The sequence below is a fragment of the Notolabrus celidotus genome, chromosome 15 (assembly GCF_009762535.1).
Source record: "Notolabrus celidotus isolate fNotCel1 chromosome 15, fNotCel1.pri, whole genome shotgun sequence".
NCBI lineage: Eukaryota > Metazoa > Chordata > Actinopteri > Labriformes > Labridae > Notolabrus > Notolabrus celidotus.
The window spans coordinates 20802667-20828011 of record NC_048286.1 but is presented as its reverse complement, the minus strand read 5'-3'; the positions used below and the strand labels follow the sequence as shown (position 1 = coordinate 20828011).

At 42.1% G+C, this 25345-nt stretch overlaps 1 protein-coding gene across 2 annotated transcripts in view; it reads left to right on the top strand.

Moving 5' to 3' along the window:
- The window catches only part of LOC117826869 (receptor-type tyrosine-protein phosphatase S-like), a 95996-nt gene extending 70733 nt beyond the window's left edge, over positions 1-25263 (top strand). Inside the window, exons 13-36 of one of the 2 annotated variants that reach the window (XM_034703269.1) lie at positions 2076-2402; positions 2544-2737; positions 2923-2949; positions 3193-3310; positions 3507-4169; positions 4943-5037; positions 5961-6214; positions 6633-6720; positions 6996-7214; positions 8100-8257; positions 10493-10507; positions 10739-10851; positions 12523-12620; positions 12887-13010; positions 13472-13647; positions 13771-13890; positions 16092-16246; positions 16857-17142; positions 17526-17704; positions 18069-18195; positions 20103-20228; positions 21016-21170; positions 21292-21427; positions 22524-25263. In XM_034703269.1, coding sequence (XP_034559160.1) covers positions 2076-2402; positions 2544-2737; positions 2923-2949; positions 3193-3310; positions 3507-4169; positions 4943-5037; positions 5961-6214; positions 6633-6720; positions 6996-7214; positions 8100-8257; positions 10493-10507; positions 10739-10851; positions 12523-12620; positions 12887-13010; positions 13472-13647; positions 13771-13890; positions 16092-16246; positions 16857-17142; positions 17526-17704; positions 18069-18195; positions 20103-20228; positions 21016-21170; positions 21292-21427; positions 22524-22592 — 4022 coding nt within the window. In that variant the 3' untranslated portion in view covers positions 22593-25263. The remainder of the gene's footprint in view (positions 1-2075; positions 2403-2543; positions 2738-2922; positions 2950-3192; positions 3311-3506; positions 4170-4942; positions 5038-5960; positions 6215-6632; positions 6721-6995; positions 7215-8099; positions 8258-10492; positions 10508-10738; positions 10852-12522; positions 12621-12886; positions 13011-13471; positions 13648-13770; positions 13891-16091; positions 16247-16856; positions 17143-17525; positions 17705-18068; positions 18196-20102; positions 20229-21015; positions 21171-21291; positions 21428-22523) is intronic. The other variant, XM_034703268.1, reaches the window with a different exon arrangement.
- The last annotated feature ends 82 nt before the right edge of the window (positions 25264-25345 follow it).

The window sequence follows — 25345 nt, the reverse complement described above, 5'->3', positions numbered from 1 at the left end:
GATGGGGAGCGTCAGTGCACAGCTATTTTCAGGTCTTTCCAGAGATGTTCAATTGGGTTTAAGTCCGGGCTCTGGCTGGGCCACTCGAGGACATTCAGAGACTTGTCCTGAAGCCACTTCTTTTTTGTCTTGGCTTTGTGCTTTGGATCGTTGTCCTGTTGGAAGGTGAACCTTCACTGCAGTCTGAGGTCCAGAGCGCTCTGGAGCAGGTTTTCATCAAGAATCTCTCTGTACTTTGCTGCGTTCATCTTTCCATCAATCCTGACTAGTCTCCTAGTTCCTGCCGCTGAAAAACATCCCTACAGCATGATGCTGCCACCACCATGCTTCACTGTAGGGATGGTATTGTCCAGATGATGAGTGGTGCCTGGTTTCCTCCATACATTCAGGCCGAAGAGTTCAATCTTGGTTTCATCAGACCAGAGAATGTTGTTGAGTCCTTTGTGCCTATTGGCAAACTTTCATGTGCTTGGTGCTGAGGAGTGGCTTCCATCTGGCCACTCTACCATAAAGGACTGATTTGTGGAGTGCTCCAGAGATGGTTGTCCTTCTGGAAGGTTCTCCCATCTCCACAGAGGAACGCTGGAGCTCTGTCAGAGTGACCGTTGGGTTCTTGGTCACCTCCTTGAACAAGTCCCTTCTCCCACAATCATTCATTTTGGCCAGGCGGCCAGCTCTAGGGAGAGTCCTGGTGATTTCAACTTCTTTAATTTACGTATGATGGACACCATTGTGCTCTTTGGGACCTTCAATGCAGCAGAATTTTTTCTGACACCCCCCCCCCCCCAGATCAGTGCCTCCATACAATCCTGTCTCTGAGGTCTACAGACAATTCCTTTGACTTCATGGCTTGGTTTGTGATCTGACATGCACTGTCAACTGTAGGATGTTATATAGACAGGTGTGTGCCTTTTCAAATCATGTCCAGTCAATTGAATTTACCACAGGTCGACTCCATCAAGTTGTAGAAACAGGGATGGTTCAAGGATGGTCAGAGGAAACAGAAGGCATCTGAGGGCAATTTTGAGTTTCAAAGCAAAGGGTCTGAATACTTATGTAAATGCAATTTGAGTGTTTATTTTTAATTAATTTGCAAACATTTCTACAAAACATTTTTCACTTTGTTATTATGGAGTATTGGGTGTAGATTTCTGAGAGAAAAAATGAATTTAATCAATTTTGGAATAAGGCTGTAACATAACAAAATGTAGAAAAAGTGAAGGGGTCTGAATACTTTCCGTACCCACTGTATAGAGGGTGAGTGAAACCTACTGTTCAGAAGTTTGTAGTAATTTTTTTTGTGGTTCTTTGTACCTGTGTGTGTTACAGTAAATATCCCAGCTTACTTCTGATTCAATTCTTGCCCACAATTCATCATTCTAGCCTGACGTTCAATATCCGTCTGAGTGCCTTTCTCTCCCAGGCTTCCTGTTTTTTTTTTTTTTTTTTGCTTGCCTCCTAAATCCTTTCTGCTTTATGTGAGATCTTTTTTAGTTTGTTTGTCTCTACCCTCTGCATGAAGACCTTCCCCTAGTCAGCAGTGGAAATTCTGAAACCACTCTATCATCCCGAGGATTCAAGGATTATGCCACCATGGGGGCTGGTGTTGTGAAATGTGTATATTTGTCTGTGCTCATGTGCGCTGAGCCATGCATCCCCGCTTTAGAGTGAAATACTTTGTCTGCTTTTCATTCATAAATCTGCATCCTCTTATGCCTCAGCCTAAGGATGAGATATTATCGTTGGGTATCGAATGCACATTCTCCTTTGCTATAATTAAGTTGTCCACTCAGGGTCGATTCTTTTGTCTCTGGTTTATTTCATTAGGCGCAAAGTCTAACATAATGCGTTTACATTATGTGGTTGCTCCTCCTTTTTGTTGCCTGAATCATATTTGTTCTTGTTTTATCTCTTTCACTTTAGTTTATCTTAGTTTCTTATTTGTCCTCTCTTATCCTTATCTTCTATCCTTTTGCTTGCATTCATCCCCTCTCTTGCTTCGTGTCAACCCCTGTTCTCTCGGATCTCTCCTAAACTCTTTGCCAAATCCTTGCCCCCTCCTTCTGTCCAATCAGAGCCCTCAGCCCCACCCGAGGGTGTGTCCTGCGAGAGTGCCAGCTCCACCTCGCTGAGAGTAAGTTGGAGGCCGCCTCCAAAGGAGGGCCTGAATGGCGAGTTGGCAGGTTATGAGCTGAGATACCAAAGAATTTCTAGGGCGGGCGGAGGAGGAGGAGGAGGGCAGGGCCTGGAGGTGAAGGGGCTTCCTATCCTGGCCCAGCAGGTGGAGACAGTAATAGAGGGGCTGGAGAAATGGAACTGGTACAACGTCACTATGGCAGCTACAACCACAGAGGGGACTGGACCTGACAGCCCGGCTGCTCTCTGCAGAACTGATGAAGACGGTGAGAGTGAGAGATGTAGATGGTGCTGAACAGTATTGATTGGTAGTTGATTATTTACTGGCTAGACTGTTGGTCACTTAATTAATGCTGCCCTTGTGTGTGTGCGTGTGTGTGTGTGTGTGTGTGTGTGTGTGTGCTTAGTTCCTGGAGCAGCCCCTCGCCAAGTAGACGTCCAGCCCCTCAACTCCTCAGCGCTCCGAGTCACCTGGAGATCAGTGTTGCCACGGTTACGGCAGGGCCAGATCCGTGGCTACCAGGTGCACTTCGCCCAATCGGAAAGCGGTGAATCACGAACCCTTCCCCGCATCAAAGACCTCTTATTGGATGAGTCCCAGGTGAAGTGATGGCCGAATATTAAAAGTGATTAAAAGGCGTTCATTTATTTATCATTAAACACCTTCTCCCTCTCCCTCTCCCTCTCTCTCTCTCTCTCTCTCTCTCTCCCCCTCTCCTTTTGTCCTTTGACTCACTCTCATCTGTCTGGGCTGCCTGCCGGGTGTGTCTCTGTCTGTGGGATAAGATGGAGGAGGATGACTCAACCCAATATGTGAGTGCAGACTACCCATCCTCTTCTCATTATAAATGAGGCAACTATTAATACATACAGCACAATGCATTTATCACAAAGAGACACTTACGAAACACTCATTAAGAAACCGTTTTTCTGTAGCCTCAGATATGTTACTGTACAGTTTGTTCTTTATTAGTAAATGTAAAAGGAAAGGAATGAAGAGATCTGTAAATGAAATGTAAATACAGAGTGAACAGTACGGTGCATTTGCCTTCACAGGAGCTGATTTTGGGAGGTCTGAGAGCAGACACTCTGTACACTGTGTCGGTGGCAGCGTACACCACCAAAGGGGATGGAGCGCACTGTAAAGCCAAGCTGGTGCAGACCCAGGGGATCTGTAAGCATATGCCAAGTATACAGTTCAATGCACTGGACTTAGTAACATACTGGAGAATTGATCCGACAGTTAACTGTACCAGAAGCCAGCAGTAAATAAACAGTCCAATCGATTCTAATTCTTGTAATATTTACATGATGTATGGTTTTTATATATATTTCTATTGATTTTCTGCTACCTACACTGTCATTCGCAGTACCCGGCCCCCCTTCCTTTTGGGTGCGTCCAGTATCAGGTCCATCAGTGGATGTGCATTGGGCTCCTCCACTGGAATGCTCTGAGTCAGGCTCAGATAGCCGAGGGCCCCCAGTGGAAATCCTGGGCTACCGCCTACAGTTTGACCTAAAGAATACCACTTTAGACACAACAGTGGATTTCACAAGTCGGGAGAGAAACTTCACTGCCAATAACCTCTCCCAGGGCTCCACTTACGTCTTTGTCCTCTCTGCGAGGAGCCGAGCAGGCTACGGAGATGAAGTGCGGAAGGAAATAACAATCCCCTTGTTCCCACCCTTGGGACACCCCAAATTATCTAGTTATGTTAATGTCACCTGCTGCTCCATCCAGTTCTCGTGGCTTCCCCCACATCCTGAGGAATGTAATGGTGTCCTCACAGAGTACACTATTGCGTATAAAGAAGCCCCAGGCCCCAATCCCTCTAGTGACCCTGGCCTTTATTTCTTACCCACTCCCACTGCTCCCCCATGGCTGATCATGATACCGCCGAGCGAATCCAGCTACACCATCCTGGGCCTCAATCACAGCACAGCCTACGAGGTGCAGCTCAGAGCCCACAACGTGGCAGGGCCAGGCCCCTTCAGCCCACCTCTGGTGAGCCAAACCCTGGCCTTTGAAACAGGTAGGGCTGGCCTTGGGCCTCAGGAAAAAACCCTTCACCTTCTAAGCACTGGTTCAGCTTCACATCTCTGCTCCCCTTAATGTGGATTTCACTCCAAAAACACTCAACTAAATGAAGTGTGGGCCAGTTCTTACAGGTCCGGCCTTTCCCCTGTGCACCTAAGAGAGGCTGAGAAACTGCCAAGTCCAGGGGAACACGACTACTCCCCCCAATGTCCTCCACTCACTCACTTATACCTTCATCACCTACCCTTCACCACCAGTGGAAGCAGGCTGAATGTTAATGGATGTTTGCTTCAAGAGCACTGCCTATCACAAACCCTCAGGTAAAAGTCAATACAAGGCTGGGATGTACAGTATGTAATACTCAAGGTAAGTCTTCAGTCTTAGTTCAAGTGAAATCCGGCGTCTGGTGCTGTGTCAACAGGTAAGCGTTTTTATCTAATAGACCTCCACTTCCACCTCTTCCAAAGCCTTTGCTGACAAGTCTGAGTCTAAAGAACACAACCTAACACTCTGAGAATGTGGCATGTCACATTCCTGCAGCCGGTCTGTCTGTCTTACTTGGACTTCTTACTCTTGCCATCCACTCTCCTCATCACCTGCCCATCCTCCTAAACATCATGTGTTCTTTCCCTAGTAACACATCTGACTGACCTGCCTTCCTTTTTACAGGGCCGTGTTAGGAAATCAAAGGAGCTGCTGCATTGAATAAAAAGCTTTATCATGAATGACTCAATTTCTCTTTGTTTGTTTGCCTTGCTTCGCTTCCAGATGTGCCAAGGAATTTTTCAGTCAATCTGGCCACAAAGACAAGTGTTCTTCTGACTTGGGAGTTCCCAGAGAGCAGCAACCCCTACCGCTTCACCGTATGTTCACAAGCTGTTCCTTGTACTTTGCATGCATAGTTTACAACTTATCATTATGTATTATTTACCAGCTGCTTTAAATTATAATATCTTACATTGACATAAGCTTCTGAATTTTAAGAAGCCAAATTATGATCATGTTTGGATAACTTAACATCCATTCTTCCAACCCAGAAACGTTGACAAATTTTGAATTTCATTACATTTTTTTGTAAGTCAGCTGTCCCCCTATTTTCACGACTTAATTTAAGCTAATTTGAGCCTATTAGCTGGCTGTCGCTAAAAGCGAGGTTAGTGGAACCAGTTTCACTTTTTCTATCAAATAAGGTCTAAACTGGGGATTGTCGTCATCCTTGGTTGTAACTAGGATTCAAAAATTCATCTCCAAGTTAATAATTGGGGTCTAATAATAAAAAAGTTGTATACCAGCTTCATACAGAATCATTTTTTGTCAAAGGAAAATCCGTTAGCACAGTGTAAAATACAACTATCACTCCTGATCCTCTGTTGGCCTTGTTTGTTGCCCCCCTGCAGCCTGTTACGTCTAAAGTCATGCAGACTGTCCTTGCCTTTTCCACCCTCTTGGCCAGGCGGCTTACACTCCTCAAATGGAAACACCCTCAACCTCCGTCTCATAACAGATGGGTTAAATAGTTGTTACTGTTTATTAGACTTGAAAAGCTCAGGTTTTCCCTCAAAGGTTCCTCGAACTCATTCATTGAAGTACAAGTGGGATGTGTTTGTGGGAGGGAACTAAGAGGGAAAAAATGGGAAGAATGGAAGTCCTCTGTACCACATTGTACTGTTGCTTTGCTACCTGTGAAACTGCTTCCAAAAATAAGTTATCCCAAAAAAAAGTTGAATCCAATATCGTCAGCATACTGCATATAAAGAATATTTTTATTTCTCCTCCTGTCCTCTAGGTGGAGTATAACCGACTGAAGGTGGAGGTAGACGCTCGTCTGAAAAAGGCAGTCATCACAAACCTTGCGCCCGACACCAGCTACGACTTCAAGATCACTGCTCCGGAGGGCAACATGGGGGGCCTTCGCCACCGCATCTCAGCAAAGACCTCCCCACCCATCACCATACGCCGCCCGGAGATAGACCACACCCGTGACACCGAGACCACAGTCACCATCATCCTGCCATCGCTGGAGAGTCGCAGTCCTGTCAAGTGAGAAAAAAAATACAGTTCAGATTGTAGTCTGTATAAAAAAGATGGATGACATGACAGCCACCCAAACGTAAAGCCAAGATATGCAGCACCCCTCTGAGTCTGCCTTCTCTATGTTGACAGATGGGATCAACTCAGAAATAGAAAATGAAATACACAACATGTTTATTAGTTATAGTAGTTCTAGTAATTTGATGCTATAGACAGAGCCATAATTTGCAGCTGTCGACAAAAGCAGCTTTTTCAGCACAGTGTGCACCAGGTTAACAGAGCAGAGGAGGAAAGGTGAGAGACATATATCTCTATATATAGTCAAAGGGAGAAGTTGGCAAAGAAACATGAAAACACTTTGAGACAAGTTTTCTGTCTCAAAAGTGCAATTTGTCTTAAGTTTTTTTTTCTACCTCTGCTTTGACAGGAATGTCTATGTTGTTGTGGTTCCGCTAAGGAGAGCCCGCGGCGTCATCAGACACCTCAAGAGCCCAGATGAGATGGACCTAGAGGAGGTGAGAACCACAACAATGACAGCACCCACAGATGTCTGCGCCTGGAAGGAGGAAAGACTTAAAAACACAAAATACACACACACACACACACACACACACACACACACACACACAGACACACACAGTCCCGATGCTTAAAGCTCCTGGCAATGCTTACCCTTCATAATTTCAATATCAGTGTTTAATAGGTAGTCAGAGATATTGGAATGCCTCATTTCGTTTGTCTTTCTTTCTTCTGTCTGTCTCTCTGTTTTTCTCCTCTCTCTGTCTCTCAGCTGTTAAAAGACATCAGTCAAAGGCAGAGGGATACGCGGCAGCAGAAGCAGGTGGACCTGCGCCGAGCTTACATCACAGCCCGTTTCACACCTGCCACTCTTCCTGCCTTCTTCACCCTGGGAGACCAGCTGGACTACGGTGGCTTTGAGAATCGAGCGCTAGACCCAGGGCAGGAGTACGTCTTCTTCATCCTGGCCGAGCTCAACTCCACAACCGGGGTACAAGAAGTCACTATGTCACATCCCTTTTATTCCCGTGTTTATAACCACTTCCTCGGTCCCTTGCTGCCCGTGTTTCCCTCCTGCAGGCTGTCACTATACATTGTAATCAATAAGACCTCAGTGCTAAAACAATAAAAGGACCGTCAGTCAGAGCGTTGTAAACAAAAGGCAATAACCCTCACATACTTCCATCAGCTGCTAACAAAGAGTGAGTGTACTAAAGTGGCTGTAGAGGAGATATTGCTCTGTGTGGTGCTTGTGTACGTATGTTGATTTGAATTGGAGGAGATATACAACTGATATTAGGTTAGATTTTATTTTGTTTATTAGTTTTTTTATTAGAGCACTTTCAGCCCAGGGGATGCTCTTCAGAAGTCTTACAGAAGTAATAACAAGGCACTTCAATCTGTTTAATATAATCATGAAAACACACATGATGTGTAAGTTCAGCTACATGTTGTGTAAAATGGTAAGATTGACAAAATTCAATCTTAAACACACCTGCACATGTGAAATCAGTAATGTACCGGTGTAGTTACAGGAGTCCTCTTTAATCTAATGCAATCATTACAGAACCTCTACCTGTATCAGGTTACATTCAGTTAAGACTCAGTGAAAGAGCTTGTGGGTTGACTCCAGGGTAAATCAGGGTCACAGTGTGGTAAAACTTTCATTCTGTTGCTGTTTGGTGTGTTATTTTGTCCCCTTTAAAGCAAAACTAGTGAAAAATTGCACCGAAAAAACACCCTTTCTCTCTGATAACAAAATTATGCGTAGGCTACTATGATTCAGGCAGCTGTCTCTTAAAAAGACAAAAGAACAAAAGCTCTTCCCTTCCCCTGCACAGTTATCCTGACGTTGTACTTGTGTGTCTGTTTACAGAAAATGTACGTGGCCAGTCCTTACACAGACCCAGTGATTGCCCCCGACTCAGACCCTCAGCCCCTGGACGCAGGGGACGGTCTGATCTGGGTGGTCGGACCCGTCCTGGCTGTGGTCTTCATCATCTGCATTGTAATCGCTATCCTGCTGTACAAAAAGTGAGTGGGTCAGAGGATCACTATATCACAGAAAACTATTGAGACCACGCCGTGGGTCAGCAACAGCTATTAACTCTTGAAGGAAAATCTGACATTTATCAATACTTATCTTAATATCAGAATATGAAAAGATGAGCATTCCATCAGTGTTTCCCTCCAATAATTTATACCCTAAGCAGGGGCAGAGCTAGACTCTCAGCGCAAAGGGGGCAGAGCATCCTCAAGGGGCCCTTCTGATAGTCAAATTCACAACTGTAAAACAGCTGATATATTTTCACCCCTACTTATCAATAAAAAACACAAATTCTCACTTATTGATCCAAGACAGCCCATAAAAGGAAACAGGTTACTTGTCGAGTTCAAATGTTTCAGCTGCACCGAGGACAGCACACAGCACTCTACTGCATTGATTAATGAATGGTTCAGCACCGACGCTGATGGACAGCAACAGGCAGGAGCATTGTCCAGTACTGTCTTTCTCAGGAATAACATAAACATAAAATAGACAGCGGTCTACAACACAGTAAAGTGTATTCGAACATAAAATAGACACAGAGGTTTAACCGCAATTTCAAAGGAAGTCTATAGTACCTCAGGAAATGACACATAGGTGCAGAGATCCGTTAAACACATCAGTTAAACATCAGTGGTAGGACCCATGGCTGACACAATAAATACAATGTCTCAAAAAGAGTGGAACTCCTCCACAACTTCCTCTGGCTTGGAGATGCCTTCTGAATAGAAACATGCAAGCATTAGCCTCCAAGGCGATTATTATTGATTTGTTTGTAAACGTTTGAATTATTTAGCAGTGTACCTTTACGTGAGCATACATTGAGCATGGTTGTTGTTTCCACGCCTAAGCTTAAAGCATTTCATGGGCCCATCTTTAAACATAAGATAAATAATCTTGAATGGTAATGCCATATGCGTTTTCAGGTGTGTTAGTGTGTATATGGATTTCTGAGGATTATTAACTGAATGACAACGGGAGGTTACTTTAAATTGAAAATAGATGTGTGTGTGTTTTAATTACAACACCGACTGTGGACAGGGACAGACATCGGCTGTTCCTGTCCTGTCAAAAAAGTAGCTCAGTAGGGGGCCCCTGCTGAATGTGGCCCCTGCTGAACGTGGCCCTGGGGCAGCCGCACCCTCTGCCCCCACATTCCCTCCGCGTATGACCCTAAGCCTTAGTTCATCCAACTGAAGATTTCTTTTTTAAAAAGATTAAATCTTTATCTTCTAAAAGGCTTGTTGCTTCCTTTACAAATGCTGAACTCTCTAGTTTTTGGCAATCTTAACTGAACTGGAGCAAATTGTGCTTTTAGTGGTGGATTGATACTCATTTATTCTTCTTGAAATGCTGACTGAACTTATCTTTCAACCAACAAAGACATAAGCAAAGAGGAAGGTGGAGCTGAGGAAGGCTTTTGGCCTTGTTGCATACAAATACAATGAGCTCACCTGTCCTTCAACTCAGCTGTGCTCCTAATTATGCTAATTAATGTATAACTCATAGCCTCCATATTATCTTAACTTGTGTAAAAAAAAATAATCTCAGCCATACAGTCTATAAAATAAATAATAGCGCAAGCTGATGAATGTTGCTGTAAAAAACAGCATTTGAACATGTGATCTAATGAGGAGTCCTCAGCTTTTGCAGATACTAGAGAAACTGCAGTTTTTTGCACTTCTGCATTGGTTTCATTTTTCAACACGCTTGGAGGCATGACACTATCATGACATGACTTGCAACAGTGTATCTCCCTGATGTGTTTTCAAACCATAGTGGAGCTCTATTGATGAAGGAATAAGTGGTTTCAGGCTTTGGTTACACATGAGATGCTGTTGTTTTTTTCTCTCATATTGAATATTTCCAGCCTCATCCTTTAAAAACACATGAAGTGTCCATCCATCATACCTTGCTCACATTTATTCTGAGGCTCCCACTTAAATTCCTGGTTCAGGGATTGCTTAATGTTCACCCATTCTTGCATTAATGCTAAACAGTAAGTCAGGTTTTCATCAAATTTGTTCCAATTTGGTAGTTTCCTCTCCCCCCTCAGACAGCCATGAAACAGCCTGACCCTGCTGTATGCCTGTGATATCTGCTGCAAGCCATCAAGCTTTGGAATACTAATGCAAAATATTGATTTACCTTTCTAACAATCTGTCTGTTTCCTTCCTTTTCTCCCCCTAATTATTCCTTCCTTGCTCCTGTTTCACGGGAAGCAGCAAACCTGACAGGTGAGATTAAAACAATGCCAAGCTCTTTGTCGCTTTTAACCCGCAGCGTTTACATGATGCACGGTGCTGTGCAGAGATGTGGTATTAAGCTATGAAACACTTTATCTGTTTATGCACTATTTACTCAACTCTAGTAGCCTTGCTAATGATGTGTCAGTGGTGAGTCTGATTTACTCTCTCTGCTCGTTTGCATGTGCTAATTGCTCTTTTGACTCACTCGTGTTAAAGCAGCAAACGCAAGGACTCTGAACCGGGGACCAAGAGCCTTTTGAGCAACGCTGAGATGATGGCCCATCACCCGACAGACCCTGTTGAGATGAGACGCATCAACTTCCAGACTCCCGGTGAGATGCATGAACCGACACAGGCACCCAAGCACACTTTGTATTTGCATAATAGAGAACACTTCCGATTTCTCCTGATTGGATAATGAAATATGCATGCAACTAATTTTAACTCGGGTGAGATTATGCAGACAAGATTGTGAGAGCACTCCTCCGCACGACAACAAACATGTACCTGGCAGCTTCCAGTCGTTTCAGAGGGATCAAAATGGCCGCCGCCCAGGTAGTACAGTCAGTGCTTAGTCACGGCTGAGTCATAACGGTGTGACAAAAATCTGATCATCTCCGCTCGCCTACATTCCACATGCCACATGCCAGGCTGCAGATAGCACATCAGAAGAGGCAGGAAGGACAGCTATCTGTCTTTCCAATTGTAATGGTCAAACTGCTGATCTAAAGGTGAGCTGAGGATTAACTGGGATCATTTGCAAATGTATCAGATCTGCACTAACCAGCATATCCAACTCGAAAACCCCACTGTGAAGTAACTACATGGATTTTGCAACTCCCCACCCCCTACTGAGTGAGATCTAACAACACATCTGCTTTGGTCGGGCAGCAGGCCGTTGATGCCTCGCCTTCACTTCTTTCATCAAATTAACAGCATCCAAAAACACACACAGCCTGGAGGATATAAATCCCTCTTCTCAATGTATTTTCATGGTTGCAGTTTATAGAAATCTCATGTAAAAAAGGTGGTAAGATGTGTCACCATGTAGAAAGGTTTAGTCTTTACCTGCCAGGGTTTAAAAATCAAATATTATGTTTTATTAAATCCATAGCTGATGGTTTGAAGTCTTTTCTTACATGTTCAAGGAGGAAAAGAAAAACCCACAGATTAAAGCTCTTCTCTTCTATCCTTTTTTTTAATTTTATTTTACTCTCTTGTGGCTGCAACCTTGAAGCACCCACCTCACCCACTTCTCCTCCCCTGAGATTTGTGCTTCTGAGGTGTTTGGCAAAGATGAAATGTATTTCAAGCAGAGCCGCCTGGTGATATCTGAGGTCATTTCTGGTCGTGACAGGAGTGTTATGTCGTGATCACTTGTGGGTGCTGTGGTGCCAGAGCTGAAGCAGAACATTACGGTTATTATGAGCCTGTTTTTATAGCCGTGGCTGCACAACGACTCTGAAACAGTGCATCAACACATATTACAGATCCAGACACATGTAAAAGCTAATGTGTGTTGGCATAAAGGAGATTGTTTAATGAATAGGAAGCAGTGTTACTTAGAAATATTGTTGAAGTGATTTGGCTTTTGAATGGACAATGGATGGCTACAGCTTCTCTCTTCTCACTCCAGTTGTGAAAAGAAGCGACTGTAGGAGGCAAGATTGCTTCCTTTCTGAGTATGTGTGTGCGTGCATGCAGCCCTCCTAATTAGTGTTCTGTCTGTGTTTGTTTTCTCTGAGTCTCTGCTCCTCTGATCACAGAGAAAGCAATTTATCAAAGAAAAAAACAATTTACAAACAAACAAGACTCGCCTCACTTTGTTCTCGCACATGGATCAAAATCGATTTTCTGCCTCAGCGTGTTCCTTAATGATTTGTGATGTTCTCTTAGAGTAAAAATTACCTTCACATCTTTGCATATTAGTGATAATGACCAGCAGTAGTTTGAGGTTACTTAGCCTAACTCAACGTCGCCTTCAACCTCTTGTTGTCACGCAGGAATGATGAGCCACCCTCCGATCCCCATCAGCGAGCTGTCCGAGCACATTGAGCTGCTGAAAGCCAACGACAACCTGAGACTGTCCCAGGAGTATGAGGTGAGAGATGTGTTATTATTACGCCATATGAATAAATAGATTACATTGTTATGTTTAGAAATGCAAGCCTTTGCCTCATAAAGTAAATCTTATTTAACGTTTAAATCTCCATGTGCAGACTCTACGCTCATGATTTATTCAGCACTGCAATTTATTGCTGTAACTCGTCTACATTACGCAGCACTCTCTTTCTATTATGCTCAAATGCACTGCTAAACATGCAACCATACACTGTTAACGGGCCTGTTTTGTCTGCTTTTCCTCAGTCCATCGACCCCAGTCAGCAGTTCACCTGGGAGCATTCAAACCTGGAGGTCAACAAACCCAAAAACCGCTACGCCAACGTCATTGCATACGACCACACCAGAGTCATCCTGGCTCCCATAGAAGGTGAGGAGAGAGCAGCGAGTTAAAGAAGATGTTAAGAGATTTTAATGAGATAGTCTGAGTGTGTTTGTGTTCAGAGCGTGGGCAAGCACTAAGAAGGGGGAGAAAGAGGGAGAGAGTTGCATGATGGATGAAATCTGAAATTGCAAACAGTGCTGGAGTCTGCCTGTGTGCAGCGGCATGAGACTGACAAACAGCGCGAGTGCATTCAAGTGCAGCCAGCACTCCTCCAGAACAACAAGGGGGAGAGGGGATTTGATCTGGAGCTCATGAATTTACACCGACAGAGGCTTGTTTGTTTGTTGTCGTCCACTAGTCATCCGGCAGCTGTCTGTTGGAAGCAGCGGCTGCCTGGGAAACAAACAGTTCGTTAGGCTGTTTGATGTCATACATGCAGGTTAATTTATTATGTCGCTCATGCAGATCGCAGTTTAGCAAGAGCCTCACAAGTGTCTTGTTTGCAGGTATCCAGGGGAGCGACTACATCAATGCCAACTACATTGATGGCTACAGGAAGCAGAATGCCTACATTGCTACACAGGGCCCGCTGGCTGAGACGTTTGGAGATTTTTGGAGGATGGTGTGGGAGCAGCGAGCCGCTTCGGTGGTCATGATGACCCGTCTAGAAGAGAAATCAAGGGTAGGAAACCAGCCCATATTTACACATAAGTTTACATGCAAGTTATAGATCTGGGTGTTGTTTTGTAAACATTGTAGCTCAAAAAGCAGTGGTAATGATGATACTTTCCTTTAATTCTTGTAGATAAAATGTGATCAATACTGGCCGAGTCGTGGCACAGAGACTTACGGGATGATCCAAGTCACCCTGCTGGACACAATGGAGCTGGCCACTTTCTGTGTTCGCACTCTTTCCCTGCACAAGGTAAATTACACCTCTCTTTTTATCCCTTTAACTCCTTGACTTTCTGATCTGCCCTTTCCTCTCTCACATCCACCAAAACTGCTTTGATCTGTCAAGTTTTACACTTAGGAACCAGGGGCGACCACCGTAACCATAATTTCCACAGTCACAAAATGAGCCGTGCATGTGGAAACACAGAGGAGAATAGATGAGCCTGGCCTTCATGCAATGTTCAAACCAGGCCAGCCTCCCTGTGTCGGGCCCGGAGATATGATCACCATTGGAGGCAGAGCACTCTCTTATAGCAAAGGGCTAATCTAGGACCGTCAGACTAGCGTGTCTCTGTGGCCTACTTACAAACACAGAAACTAGGCCAACTGTAGCTTCCAAGTGAAGCACCACTTCTCAAAAATGTTGTTGATGTGTTTTGAAATGTCAAGTTAGAGGAGACATCATACAGTAGAGAAGAACGCACATGAAATATTCAACTAAGCCAGTATTGTTCCTCTGATTTGGAGACAATGTGGGAATATTAAGAACATTTATATTTTTCTGTTTCATAATCTAGAAGAAGTCCTGAAATGAAGCACACAATGGGATTAAGATTTGTTTTTCTGTTACATGAATTTAGTTAGAAGCATCAAAAGAAGTGAACTGTGTCTTTATGACGGGGTTAAAGTAGGAGGGAATCCCTGACAAATAAAGATAGGTGAAAAACTGCACCATCTTTGTTGGAATATTCAGTAACAAACAACAGATCTTTCTGGAACTGGCTATAGTATCAGCCAATAGAATAATTGCTCTATCGTGGAAAAAAAATGGCTTTCTGAATTGTCAACAACACTGCCTTTAGAAAAGATTACATACACTTTGAGGGGCAAGGTGCCACTCTTTAATAACATCTGGGGTCCCTTTGTCAAATACCTAGAGGAGACAGACATCACACACCTGATGGAGGAACCTTGGGATGAATAGTTGGCCCTCTGAGATACCCACGTTAATGTTAGATGCTCAATACTAGACTGAGATATACCACCTTCAACACAAACTACTGACATACTACAAAAACTGTTTTCATTCTTCATATTCCATCCATCCATTATCTTGACCGCTTATCCTGTTAGGGGTCATGGGGGGCTGGAGCCTATCCCAGCTGGCTTCTGGCGGAAGGCAGGGTACACCCTGGACAGGTCGCTAACCTATCACAGGGCTAATACAGAGAGACAGACAACCATTCATGCACACACTCACACCTACGGGCAATTTAGAGTGATCAATCAACCTGAGCATGTTTTTAGAATATGGGAGGAAGCCGGAGAACCCGGAGAACCCCTTCATATTCATTTATTCTATTTTCTTTCTATTTTATACATCATTATTTTTATTACGTACTTGTATTTATTTATTGTTATCCTTTATTTTATTTATATGTATGTGTATGTGTATGTGGGTACACATGTATGTATATAATGTGTGTGTTTATACATATATATTAGAGGTGAGTATTGCCAAGAACTTCACGATACAATACGTATCACAATACTTGGGTCACGATACGATAGTATCACGATATCACAATGTTGTGATATTTTACGATATTCTACACAGTAAACTAAGAAAAAATAGAGATGGTGTTTATGTAAATAACACAATATACTCAAAATTTAAAGGACAAATTAAGTCAAAACTATTTGATTGAAAATAACTTCTCCACTTTATTGTTTTTGAAATACTGAAGTTGTATTTTAGTTCCAACTCGGCAAAAATTTGAACTTTTATTATAACAAAAATATCGATATTAAGAGTTGAAATATCAATATCATATTGGAGGTCAAAGTATCGCGATATATTGCTTTATCAATATTTTTTCACACCCCTAATATATATATATATGTATATGTTTCGTATTATTATTATTAATTTATTTTGTATATGTGTGGATGTAAGATGTGCTTAGTCCTCTATGTCCTTTCTTAATGCACCTGGGATTTTTGTGTGTGTGTTCTGTATTGTATTTATACACATATATGTGAAGATATGTTTATGAATGTTTATAAATGTATGTCTAAAGTTGTGGAAAATCAATAAAAACAATGTTGGGGGGGGGGGGGGGGAATATTCAGTAACATTAATAGAATTAATCTTACTCAAGCACAAATACAATGCACAATTCTGACCCCGGTGATATTGAAGCATATTTTTTCGCCTGTGTCTTTCATCAGAGTGGCAGCAGTGAACGGAGAGAAGTGCGTCAGTTCCAGTTTACAGCCTGGCCTGATCACGGTGTGCCAGAGTATCCAACCCCCTTCCTCAACTTCCTACGCAGGGTCAAAGCCTGCAATCCTCCTGATGCTGGACCTATCATCGCTCACTGCAGGTACAGTATACACACACACACACACACACACACACACAAGTTTATCTAAACAAGATAGACCAACATCTTCATTTTTCTGTCTTGCTGAGTGTTAGAAGAGAAATGTCTGTTTATATAAATGCTACTGAGAGGTGACAGATGGCTAAGGATAAAGAAAAGGAAACAGAAGGATACAGCTAGCCTGGCTCTGTCCAGAGGTAATAAAAAAAAACACCAACCAGCACCTGTGAAGCTCACAAAAGTACACCTATTATGTTCTTTGATCAATCTGTTCAAGACATCAAAGAAGAGCATAAAAACAGGGTTTTACAGGGGATATATTACGGCTGTCTCCTGGCCACATATAGGAACATTCAGAGGCTTCATGGCAACAAGTAGGCCAGCATCAAGGAGCTAATAGCAATAATGTAATTTCAGCAATTTTGTTTTTCTATTAATTAAAAAGATGGGATCAAATTTGTACCAAATAGGAAGCCTTGATGATGATCTTGCTAAGCTTCAGGTGTAATGCACAGATATAATTGTGTTATCAAAATGTTCACGAAACTTTCTGTCACCAATGAAATCTACGCTTTCTTCTAATCCCGTCCCAACTTTTCCTCCCTCTCAGTGCTGGTGTCGGTCGCACCGGCTGCTTCATCGTCATCGACGCTATGCTCGAGCGCATCCGACATGAGCGCACTGTGGACATCTATGGTCATGTGACCTTGATGCGCTCACAGAGGAACTACATGGTGCAGACAGAGGACCAATACAGCTTCATCCACGAGTCTCTGCTGGAGGCCGTCGCCTGTGGAAACACCGAGGTGGCCGCCAGGAGTCTGTACTCATACATGCAGAAGCTTTCCAAGGTGGAGAGTGGGGAGCACGTGATCGGCATGGAGCTGGAGTTCAAGGTAGAGGAGAGGGGCCCACTTACAGTCATGGGTCATGAGTTTTGGAGCAGTTTCATTTCAGGTTTTCACCTAAAACAGTTTGAGTTAAATGATATTAAAGGCTGGAGTATGTAACATTCACCCAGAAAGATAGATGAAAAAATTATAAAGTTTAAAAGATTAACAACTTTATGTGTAACAGAGAAAACTACTTTCCTTTCTTGTTTCTTTTGCCTCACAATTCCTCAGATTATTTTGTGGTTTCGAACCATCAACCAGGCAAATAATCCTGAATAATCCTTCACTCTTGCATGCAAAAGCAGTTCTGGGTTGTTAGATAATTAACTCTGAAGTTTAAAAAAACATGGAAACATGACATTCACATTTCCTCTCTCCGTCCACAGCGACTGGCGAACACCAAAGCCCACACGTCCCGATTTGTCACAGCCAACCTGCCATGCAACAAATTCAAGAACCGACTGGTAAACATCATGCCCTATGAGACCACCCGCGTCTGTCTGCAGCCAATCAGAGGCCTGGAGGGCTCTGACTACATCAACGCCAGTTACATAGATGGGTACAGGTATGTTTTGGTCCAAGGAAACACTAATCTGACCTGATCTTTGTGACCGCTTATGAATTTTGATGAGTGAAAGGATCGGATAGGTTTTCACCACAGCGCTCTCACCTGTCACGTCCTGTCATATCTGTTCTTACTGTATACATGTTCCCACTATCCATCCCAATGCTCAACAGAGGAGACGTACGCCGCAGTGCTTGTGATGATTCAGTGGTTCTGCGTGGTTGTACACACATGTTTTGACTGTTCTTCTTCCTGCCTTAAGCCTGACCCCCTTTTAAGTTTGACGTTTGACACAGGGAAGAAACAGGGACAAGGAATGGAGGATGCGGCCTCATCATGGATGTTTATATGTGTTTGTGTGCAGGCAGCAGAGAGGCTACATTGCCACCCAAGGTCCACTGGCTGAGACCACAGAGGATTTCTGGAGGATGCTGTGGGAGCACAACTCTACTATAGTCGTCATGCTGACTAAACTGAGGGAAATGGGACGGGTAAGGAGGACACACTGGGTTTACATGATTACATATAACTCTACAAATAACAGCAAATTTCAGCCCTTTAAAACCATACTTATTCACCTCGTACCCAGTGGGCTAAAACATGCCTTCTATATATGTTTGATTTAAAATATATATGTTAAAAGTCTTAAAACAAAGGAAAGAAAGAAAACAAAATTCATTCAATCAGTCAATCAAGCTTTATTTATATAACACCTTTCATACAAATCAAATGCAACCCAAAGAAGCAGAAATAAAACAATGGCAAGACATATTAGGGGAAAATAATCATAAATAATAACAATAGTAATAAAAATAACAATAATAATAATAATAATAAAATAAAATAGAGACTAATGCACACCAAAAATAAAATATGTGTAATTAAATAAGTTAAAGCATCAAAATTAAGAATACAAATAGTTAAAATAAATACCTTTAAAAGGGTAAGGATAAGAGTTGAAAATAAAACTAAGGCTAAAAATATCAATAAAACTGAGAAGATAAATAAAGATAAATAAGTGAATGAATAAATGCATAAATGCATAGAAATAGAATAAGATGACAGTTAAAATTACTAAAATAATAAAGCAACATTTAAATCAATATTATAGTAAAAGGTAAGTAATAAAAGTGTTAAACCCTACATAAAAGCCAGACTGAATAAATATGTTTTTAGTTTACGTTTAAAAGTCTCAATATCTCTGTCAGGGCCTCTCAGATCCTCCAGCAGGCTGTTCCATAGTTTATTAGCGTAGTGGCTGAAAGCAGCATCACCAAATGTTTTTGTTCTGCTCTTTTAAGGGCATTCATAGATGATTTTTAAGTGCATATTTTTTCAAGTTCTTTTTGAAGATATTGATTCAGTTTCATGTTTAGACTTTATTTCAGCAGGAAAACGGCTTCTGCCATAAGATTCATCACACATTCACACACATTTTTACAGTCATTTTCACATTTCTCAGAAATAGAGTGGCTAAAAAGACTGTGAAGGTGAGCAGGGTATCATGGTCACCATCCCAATAGTTGTGTAAGTGGCCTGGAGTTGAACCTCAATGCCGCTCCAGCACTTATCTCTACCAGCCTCCACCAGAATCAGTGGAATAAGTCATTACATATTAATCAATGGAGGGGTCTGACTGCCTTTTAGACTCGCACAGCCTTAGTGCCTGAGCATGCTCACACTTCTTTTTTCCTTCGGCGGTGGAGAATGTTTGAAACAGCTCCCCTAACAATGTCTCTGGCCCGTCTTATTAGCATTACAAAGCCTATGACATGCAGTATTCAGGATTTTTGTATGAAAAATAGAATACATTGAAATTACATCTTTGCTTGGAGAGGTTTTCAACTACTGCTCGAAAATGACTTTGGAGAAATTCTGTGAAAATCCTAACTTCTATTGTCCCTTCAGCACTATTATGAACAAGTGATTGAAATTAAAGGACAAAATTGTGTTTTGAGACATGTTGATGTTAGAGCCGAAAACCAAACCAGTGTTTAGAGGCTCACTGGGTTGCTAAATTAGTGGATCATCATTTTATTTGTAGGCTATCTGGGTATGTTTTTTCTTATGCGCAGAAGTTCCTTTTTCATTAAAGAGTTGGAAGGAAAAATAACTAATCTCAGAGCTTAAAAAGAGGTATAAAACCCAAAAGAGATATAACCCAAAATGTTGCAATTAACATTCACAAGAATGATAAATCCAACATTTTATTTGCAAGAAAAAACAAACTTAGACTCTTTAAGGGCAAAATGGTTCCAGTGTAAGACATTTAAGTTCCTAGCTTTGCAGGCCCGACATAGAAAACATAAATATCAATACCCTAAGAGCTTCTCTTTTTCTAATCTGGCCCTTCAGAAACGCTGCACATCAACGTAACTTTATTATTCTGCCCTCTCAGGAAAAGTGTCACCAGTACTGGCCTGCTGAGCGCTCAGCCAGATACCAGTACTTTGTGGTGGACCCCATGGCTGAGTACAACATGCCTCAGTATATCCTGCGGGAGTTTAAGGTTACCGATGCCAGGGTGAGTCCATGGTGCCTCTGTGTTTCTTCTCATGTTAGATGTTGTATCCAAACACCAGTGCAACAGTATACCCCTTCACTTTTCTGCTCTTTTCCCAATCCATCAATGCTGTCAGAAAGCAGCGGTGCATCGCATGTCCCATCGACCTGTAGTGTGTGTGTGTGATTATTGTGTGTTTGTGTCTGAATGTGTGTAACACAGCAGGTTAGCCTCATTGACAGGCATGCCTAGATTACTCAGTCAACCATGCTGTCTTCAGATTACCTCGACAGCCTATGTGTATGTGTGTGTGTGTGTGTGTGTGTGTGTGTGTGTGTGTGTGAGTGTGAGTGTGTGTGTATGTGTGTGTTGGACCGTGTGTGCAAGACTCAGCTTGTGCACACGTGTGCCAGTCATAGATAACTCCAGTTCCGCCTATCTTGGTCTGACGCCACATTGACAGATGCTCTATTGATCTCCATTAAAGGGGGAGTCAGGAAGGCTGAGCAGCAGAGAAAAGATGTAATTGCCTACTGAGTGGCTGACAATAGCAGACGCACTGACGTTACAGGCTGATGTTAACCACAGCCACTGATCCAGGGTCAGATAACAGTAATCATTAGAGAGAAAAACAGGATATTGCCTGGCAGAGTCTCACCCTGCAGTCAATACAGAGTGAAGGAGCTGTACTGAAACAATCACCTCGCATCAACTATAACTAAACTCTCTGAGGATAAATATAAGATGCTATCTCAGATCCGGAGATATTTTTGTGACAGGATTCGTATCATTTTCGTGCTACTTTCAGGACGGCCAGTCACGGACAGTGCGTCAGTTCCAGTTCACAGATTGGCCGGAGCAAGGTGTTCCTAAATCTGGGGAGGGCTTCATTGATTTCATCGGCCAGGTGCACAAAACTAAGGAGCAGTTTGGCCAGGACGGACCAATCAGCGTTCACTGCAGGTATAATGTCGATTGAAAGTACCTTTAATGGTGTTATAATTGCAGTATGTTGGTACAGATGAAGCATGTCGATGTTTGATCCCTGGTAAACTTTGTGAGACGTTTTCCTTTGTTGCTGTAGTGCTGGCGTGGGGCGGACAGGTGTCTTCATCACTCTGAGTATTGTCCTGGAGAGGATGCGTTACGAGGGGGCGGTGGACATCTTCCAGACTGTCAAAATGCTGCGCACACAGAGACCAGCCATGGTGCAGACTGAGGTAAACACCGAACAGCATGTCAGACTTATTTATTTTTAAAGGAGGGCTGAGACACGCAAGGAAAACACTGATACAGCACATCTGTGGTACTGCTCAGAGCTTGTGTATTCATCAGTCTAGTAGGATTCTTTCTGTTTATTCCTTTCTCATCATAATATTTGAGATACATAAATAATACACATTTTATTCCAAAAAAGTGACACTGGATATGTGTTGTACGCAGTGGTGGACAGTAACAGAGTAAATGTACTTGAGTATCTGTACTTAACTTGAGTATTATTTTTGGAGGATACTTATTACTTTTACTCCACTACATTCAGAAGACAATTATTGTACTTTTTACTTCACTACATTTCTATCAATGCTCTAGTTACTTACTACTTTTGCTTTGAAGTCAGCTCATGAATTTCCTTCTCTTTTCTGTAATCTGATCCCTAAGACAGTAAAATGTGTTTGTGTAGTTCTGTTTGTCTCAGTGGTTTAGTCATACCTGTATATCGCGCGTCTCCACAGTTGAACGTGGAGCAAACACACAGCAGATTTCACTCAGATCAGGCAGTTCATTTAGAGGTGGTAATGATGGCTATAATTCTCCACCTGAGCACCCATGTCCATATCTTCAGTCCGTGTTAGAGGTTTTTGAAATGAAGAATGATACGTATCGTATCGAGCAACATAAGATTTGTTAAATTCCAGATGAACATTTCAAACTGAGTTGTCTGTGCTTGGAGTAACTTAGTTTTTAATCCATGGTATAGATTTCAAGTAATGGTTTCAAAAATAAACATAATGTAACAGAATGTACTTCTATGTATTCTTGACTACACTCATGCTTTGTGAAAATACAAAGTTTTGAGATATTCTTAAAAGTACTTTGAAAACTTAAGTATTTTTAAAAGCAAGTACTCCAGTACTTTAACTCAAGTAATAATCTGACAGAGCAACTTTCACTTGTATTGGAGTAATATTTGACCTGGACGATCTATACTTTGACTTAAGTAATGAAGCTGTGTACTTTGTCCACCACTGGTTGTACGAAGTCGACAGGTTTATAATGTATATGTCTTTCTTTCTGAATCTCCCTTTTCCCGACCAGGATGAGTACCAGTTCTGCTACCAGGCGGCTCTGGAGTACCTGGGTAGCTTTGACCACTATGCAACGTAAGTGAAGAGACAACCATCCATCCATCTTTTTGCCTCGAGGTCAACAAACAAACCAACGAGTGAAACACAGAGAGGAAGACGACCTGAAATAAGAACGTGAACATTGAAGCTTATTCTTTTCCCGGGTTGCGAGGCTCTAAGATGAAATCAACACCAACAAGGACACAAAAAGCAACAACTAAAAACAGCAACAAGAAAAATCTGTGTGTAACAGCAGCCACACTCATCAGAGGGGGAGCTGGTGTGTCTGGAGACTGTCCATGTGTAATCCATATACTTACCTCAGTGTTCCAGTGTGAAGGACGTATAATACATGTGTGTTGTGGTCAGCTATCTCCAATATGAACCAGTGAATTACAAACGGCTTCTGAACAGGAATTATGATACTATATGTGTATAAAAGAAAAAAAAACACAAAAAAACAAACAAAAAAGAAAACACAAAGAGCCTGGATATTTGCTGCACCCTAAATGGGCTTTTTATCCTCAACTTTGTATCTATTGGTTTGGTGTACTAAGGGGGTTACAAAGTGCAAAGGTGAACATTTCTATGTATTCGTGAGTCTATTTCAAAGGTGTCTACTGCCTCTACAGGTAGTTCTGATTCTATTTAAAGCATTATTAGGTCATGCCTTGGCAGAAGCCTACAGCGCGGACTCACCACACCCTGAGGACTGCTGGAGAAGCATGTGGATGCTCATTTACCCGATGCACAGTGCCAAGAGAAACCATACAGAACACAAACTGTGGCCTACAAGGAGAAACAGCGCCCCTCTTTAATCCAGCAGAGTCAGGCTCTTACTAGCACTGGCTAAGGATAAGTCCACACCCCCAAACTGTGTCCTCAGCTGGCCTCAGAGCAGTGATAACACCTCATCGTGTCCTCAACTGGGCTGAGATTTGTAGTCCAGTGCATTCTTCATTCAACAAAGCTTGCTTGCTATTTGCTGTAGTTCCTTGTTCATCCTCCGGCTCCTCTTGATGTCAGCCCCATTGTGTCAGTTCAGCATTAGTGGCTTATTGAAGGAGATGCTAATGAACGAAATGAGCTTCTTCTTGAATTTAAAACGGTCCATTTCATGTTTATTTTGTGTGTGTTTACTGTATGTCTTTGCCTTATGCTGACATATATCTTGTGTTTTAACATGCTGCTTATTGTTCACGCATTGTGTGCTAAACTTTTATTGTCATACAGTATCTTAAGGTGAGGATGAAAGCTGTTTAACGATCATCTTTCTCCTCTGAAGCTTACCTACTTGAATTGCACCACTTTGCAGTTTAATCACTCTTGATATTTTACTGTTTAAGGCTACCGGCAATGAGAGATAATGACAGAAATCCCGAAAACATTCAGCGCAAGTGGTTAATTGCTCACTTACAATCGTCCTCTCCCCTCACTTAGCTGATCCCGCTCCATTTAAATTCCATTAAAAATCTCTGTTCCTGAATCACACTGTACAGAACATCCCAACTTAACCAAATTATGTTTTCCCCTCTGTCCTCTCCGGTACAAATGCACAAGTCCTTGATATGGATATATATCTTTTCTTGATTTGACATATAATCATGATTGGTCCCACGTGGTGATTGAAGAGCACAGCAATGTTCCAGTGTATCAGACATTTCGGGCAATTTCACAGATTTTGTACATACAGTCTATCATTGGAGTCCTATACAGTACAGTAACATATGTCTGAGCACAAGATATAACGTGGGATTGGATGTGATGTAGTTCTTATTGTCGCAAAAAACGCCTTATTGTTATCGTTCACTTTGTCATATTTATTTCATATGATTTTTTTAAGATATTTATTATTCTATTTTGTTACTTTTTACGTATGTTTTTAATTTATTGATTTGGGATATCTAGCAACTATAACCAATAAGATGTTGTTTACTTGTTTCTTTGGCGAGCCAATGTTAGAGTATAATATTGTCACAGTTTTTATTTTATTTTTAATGGTCAGTTTTGGTGCTTTTTTATTTGCTTTGTTATTCTAAAGTATACCCTCTGTGTAGGGTGCTATTTGATACTGATAACTGATGTCCGACTAGTTAGCTAGAGATGAACATTAGAGGCAGACCTAGTTTAAGTTTACAGTGATGCCCTTTTATACCCTCCCTCCCTCGTTGACCTCCCTCGTGACAGCAGCGGTGTGATCATAGCAGCACAGGTATGATCCGCTCATCTTGATAGGTTAAAGGGCATCAGAGAAGTTAGAGATATAGAGCAGACTTGTTGGTGAAAACTGCAGACAAGCTGTTGGTATTTAGTTTGCTGGGAAGCAAATGGTAGCAAGTGTATTTTTTGACAGAGAATGGGTGACAATTCACCCAACCGCACACACGCACTCACACACTCATACACACACTCTAAAGTTATTGTTAAAATCTCAAATTATTCTGATATGAAATTTATGTGTGGTCCAGAAGTCTTGACAGTGTGTGACATATATAAGAATATGTTATTCCTTCAATTTCTAATGATTATTGTGTCAAGAGAAATATAAAAAGACACACACATGAAACATAATATGAAATGTGTTGAGGGCCAGCTCTGATGACGCCATCCCCCTCACTTATGTACCTGTTCTTTCCTTTCAAACCATGGATGTAGATATTGTATCTTGACTTTGTATTAAAAGCAGGATGATTGGATATACAGCACAATGAGCTGCTTGATTCCTGTGGCCTTTTTTGTTATACCCTCCTTGTCCACTAGATTGGACCAAAGTTACAGAAATGCTCTCCTGTC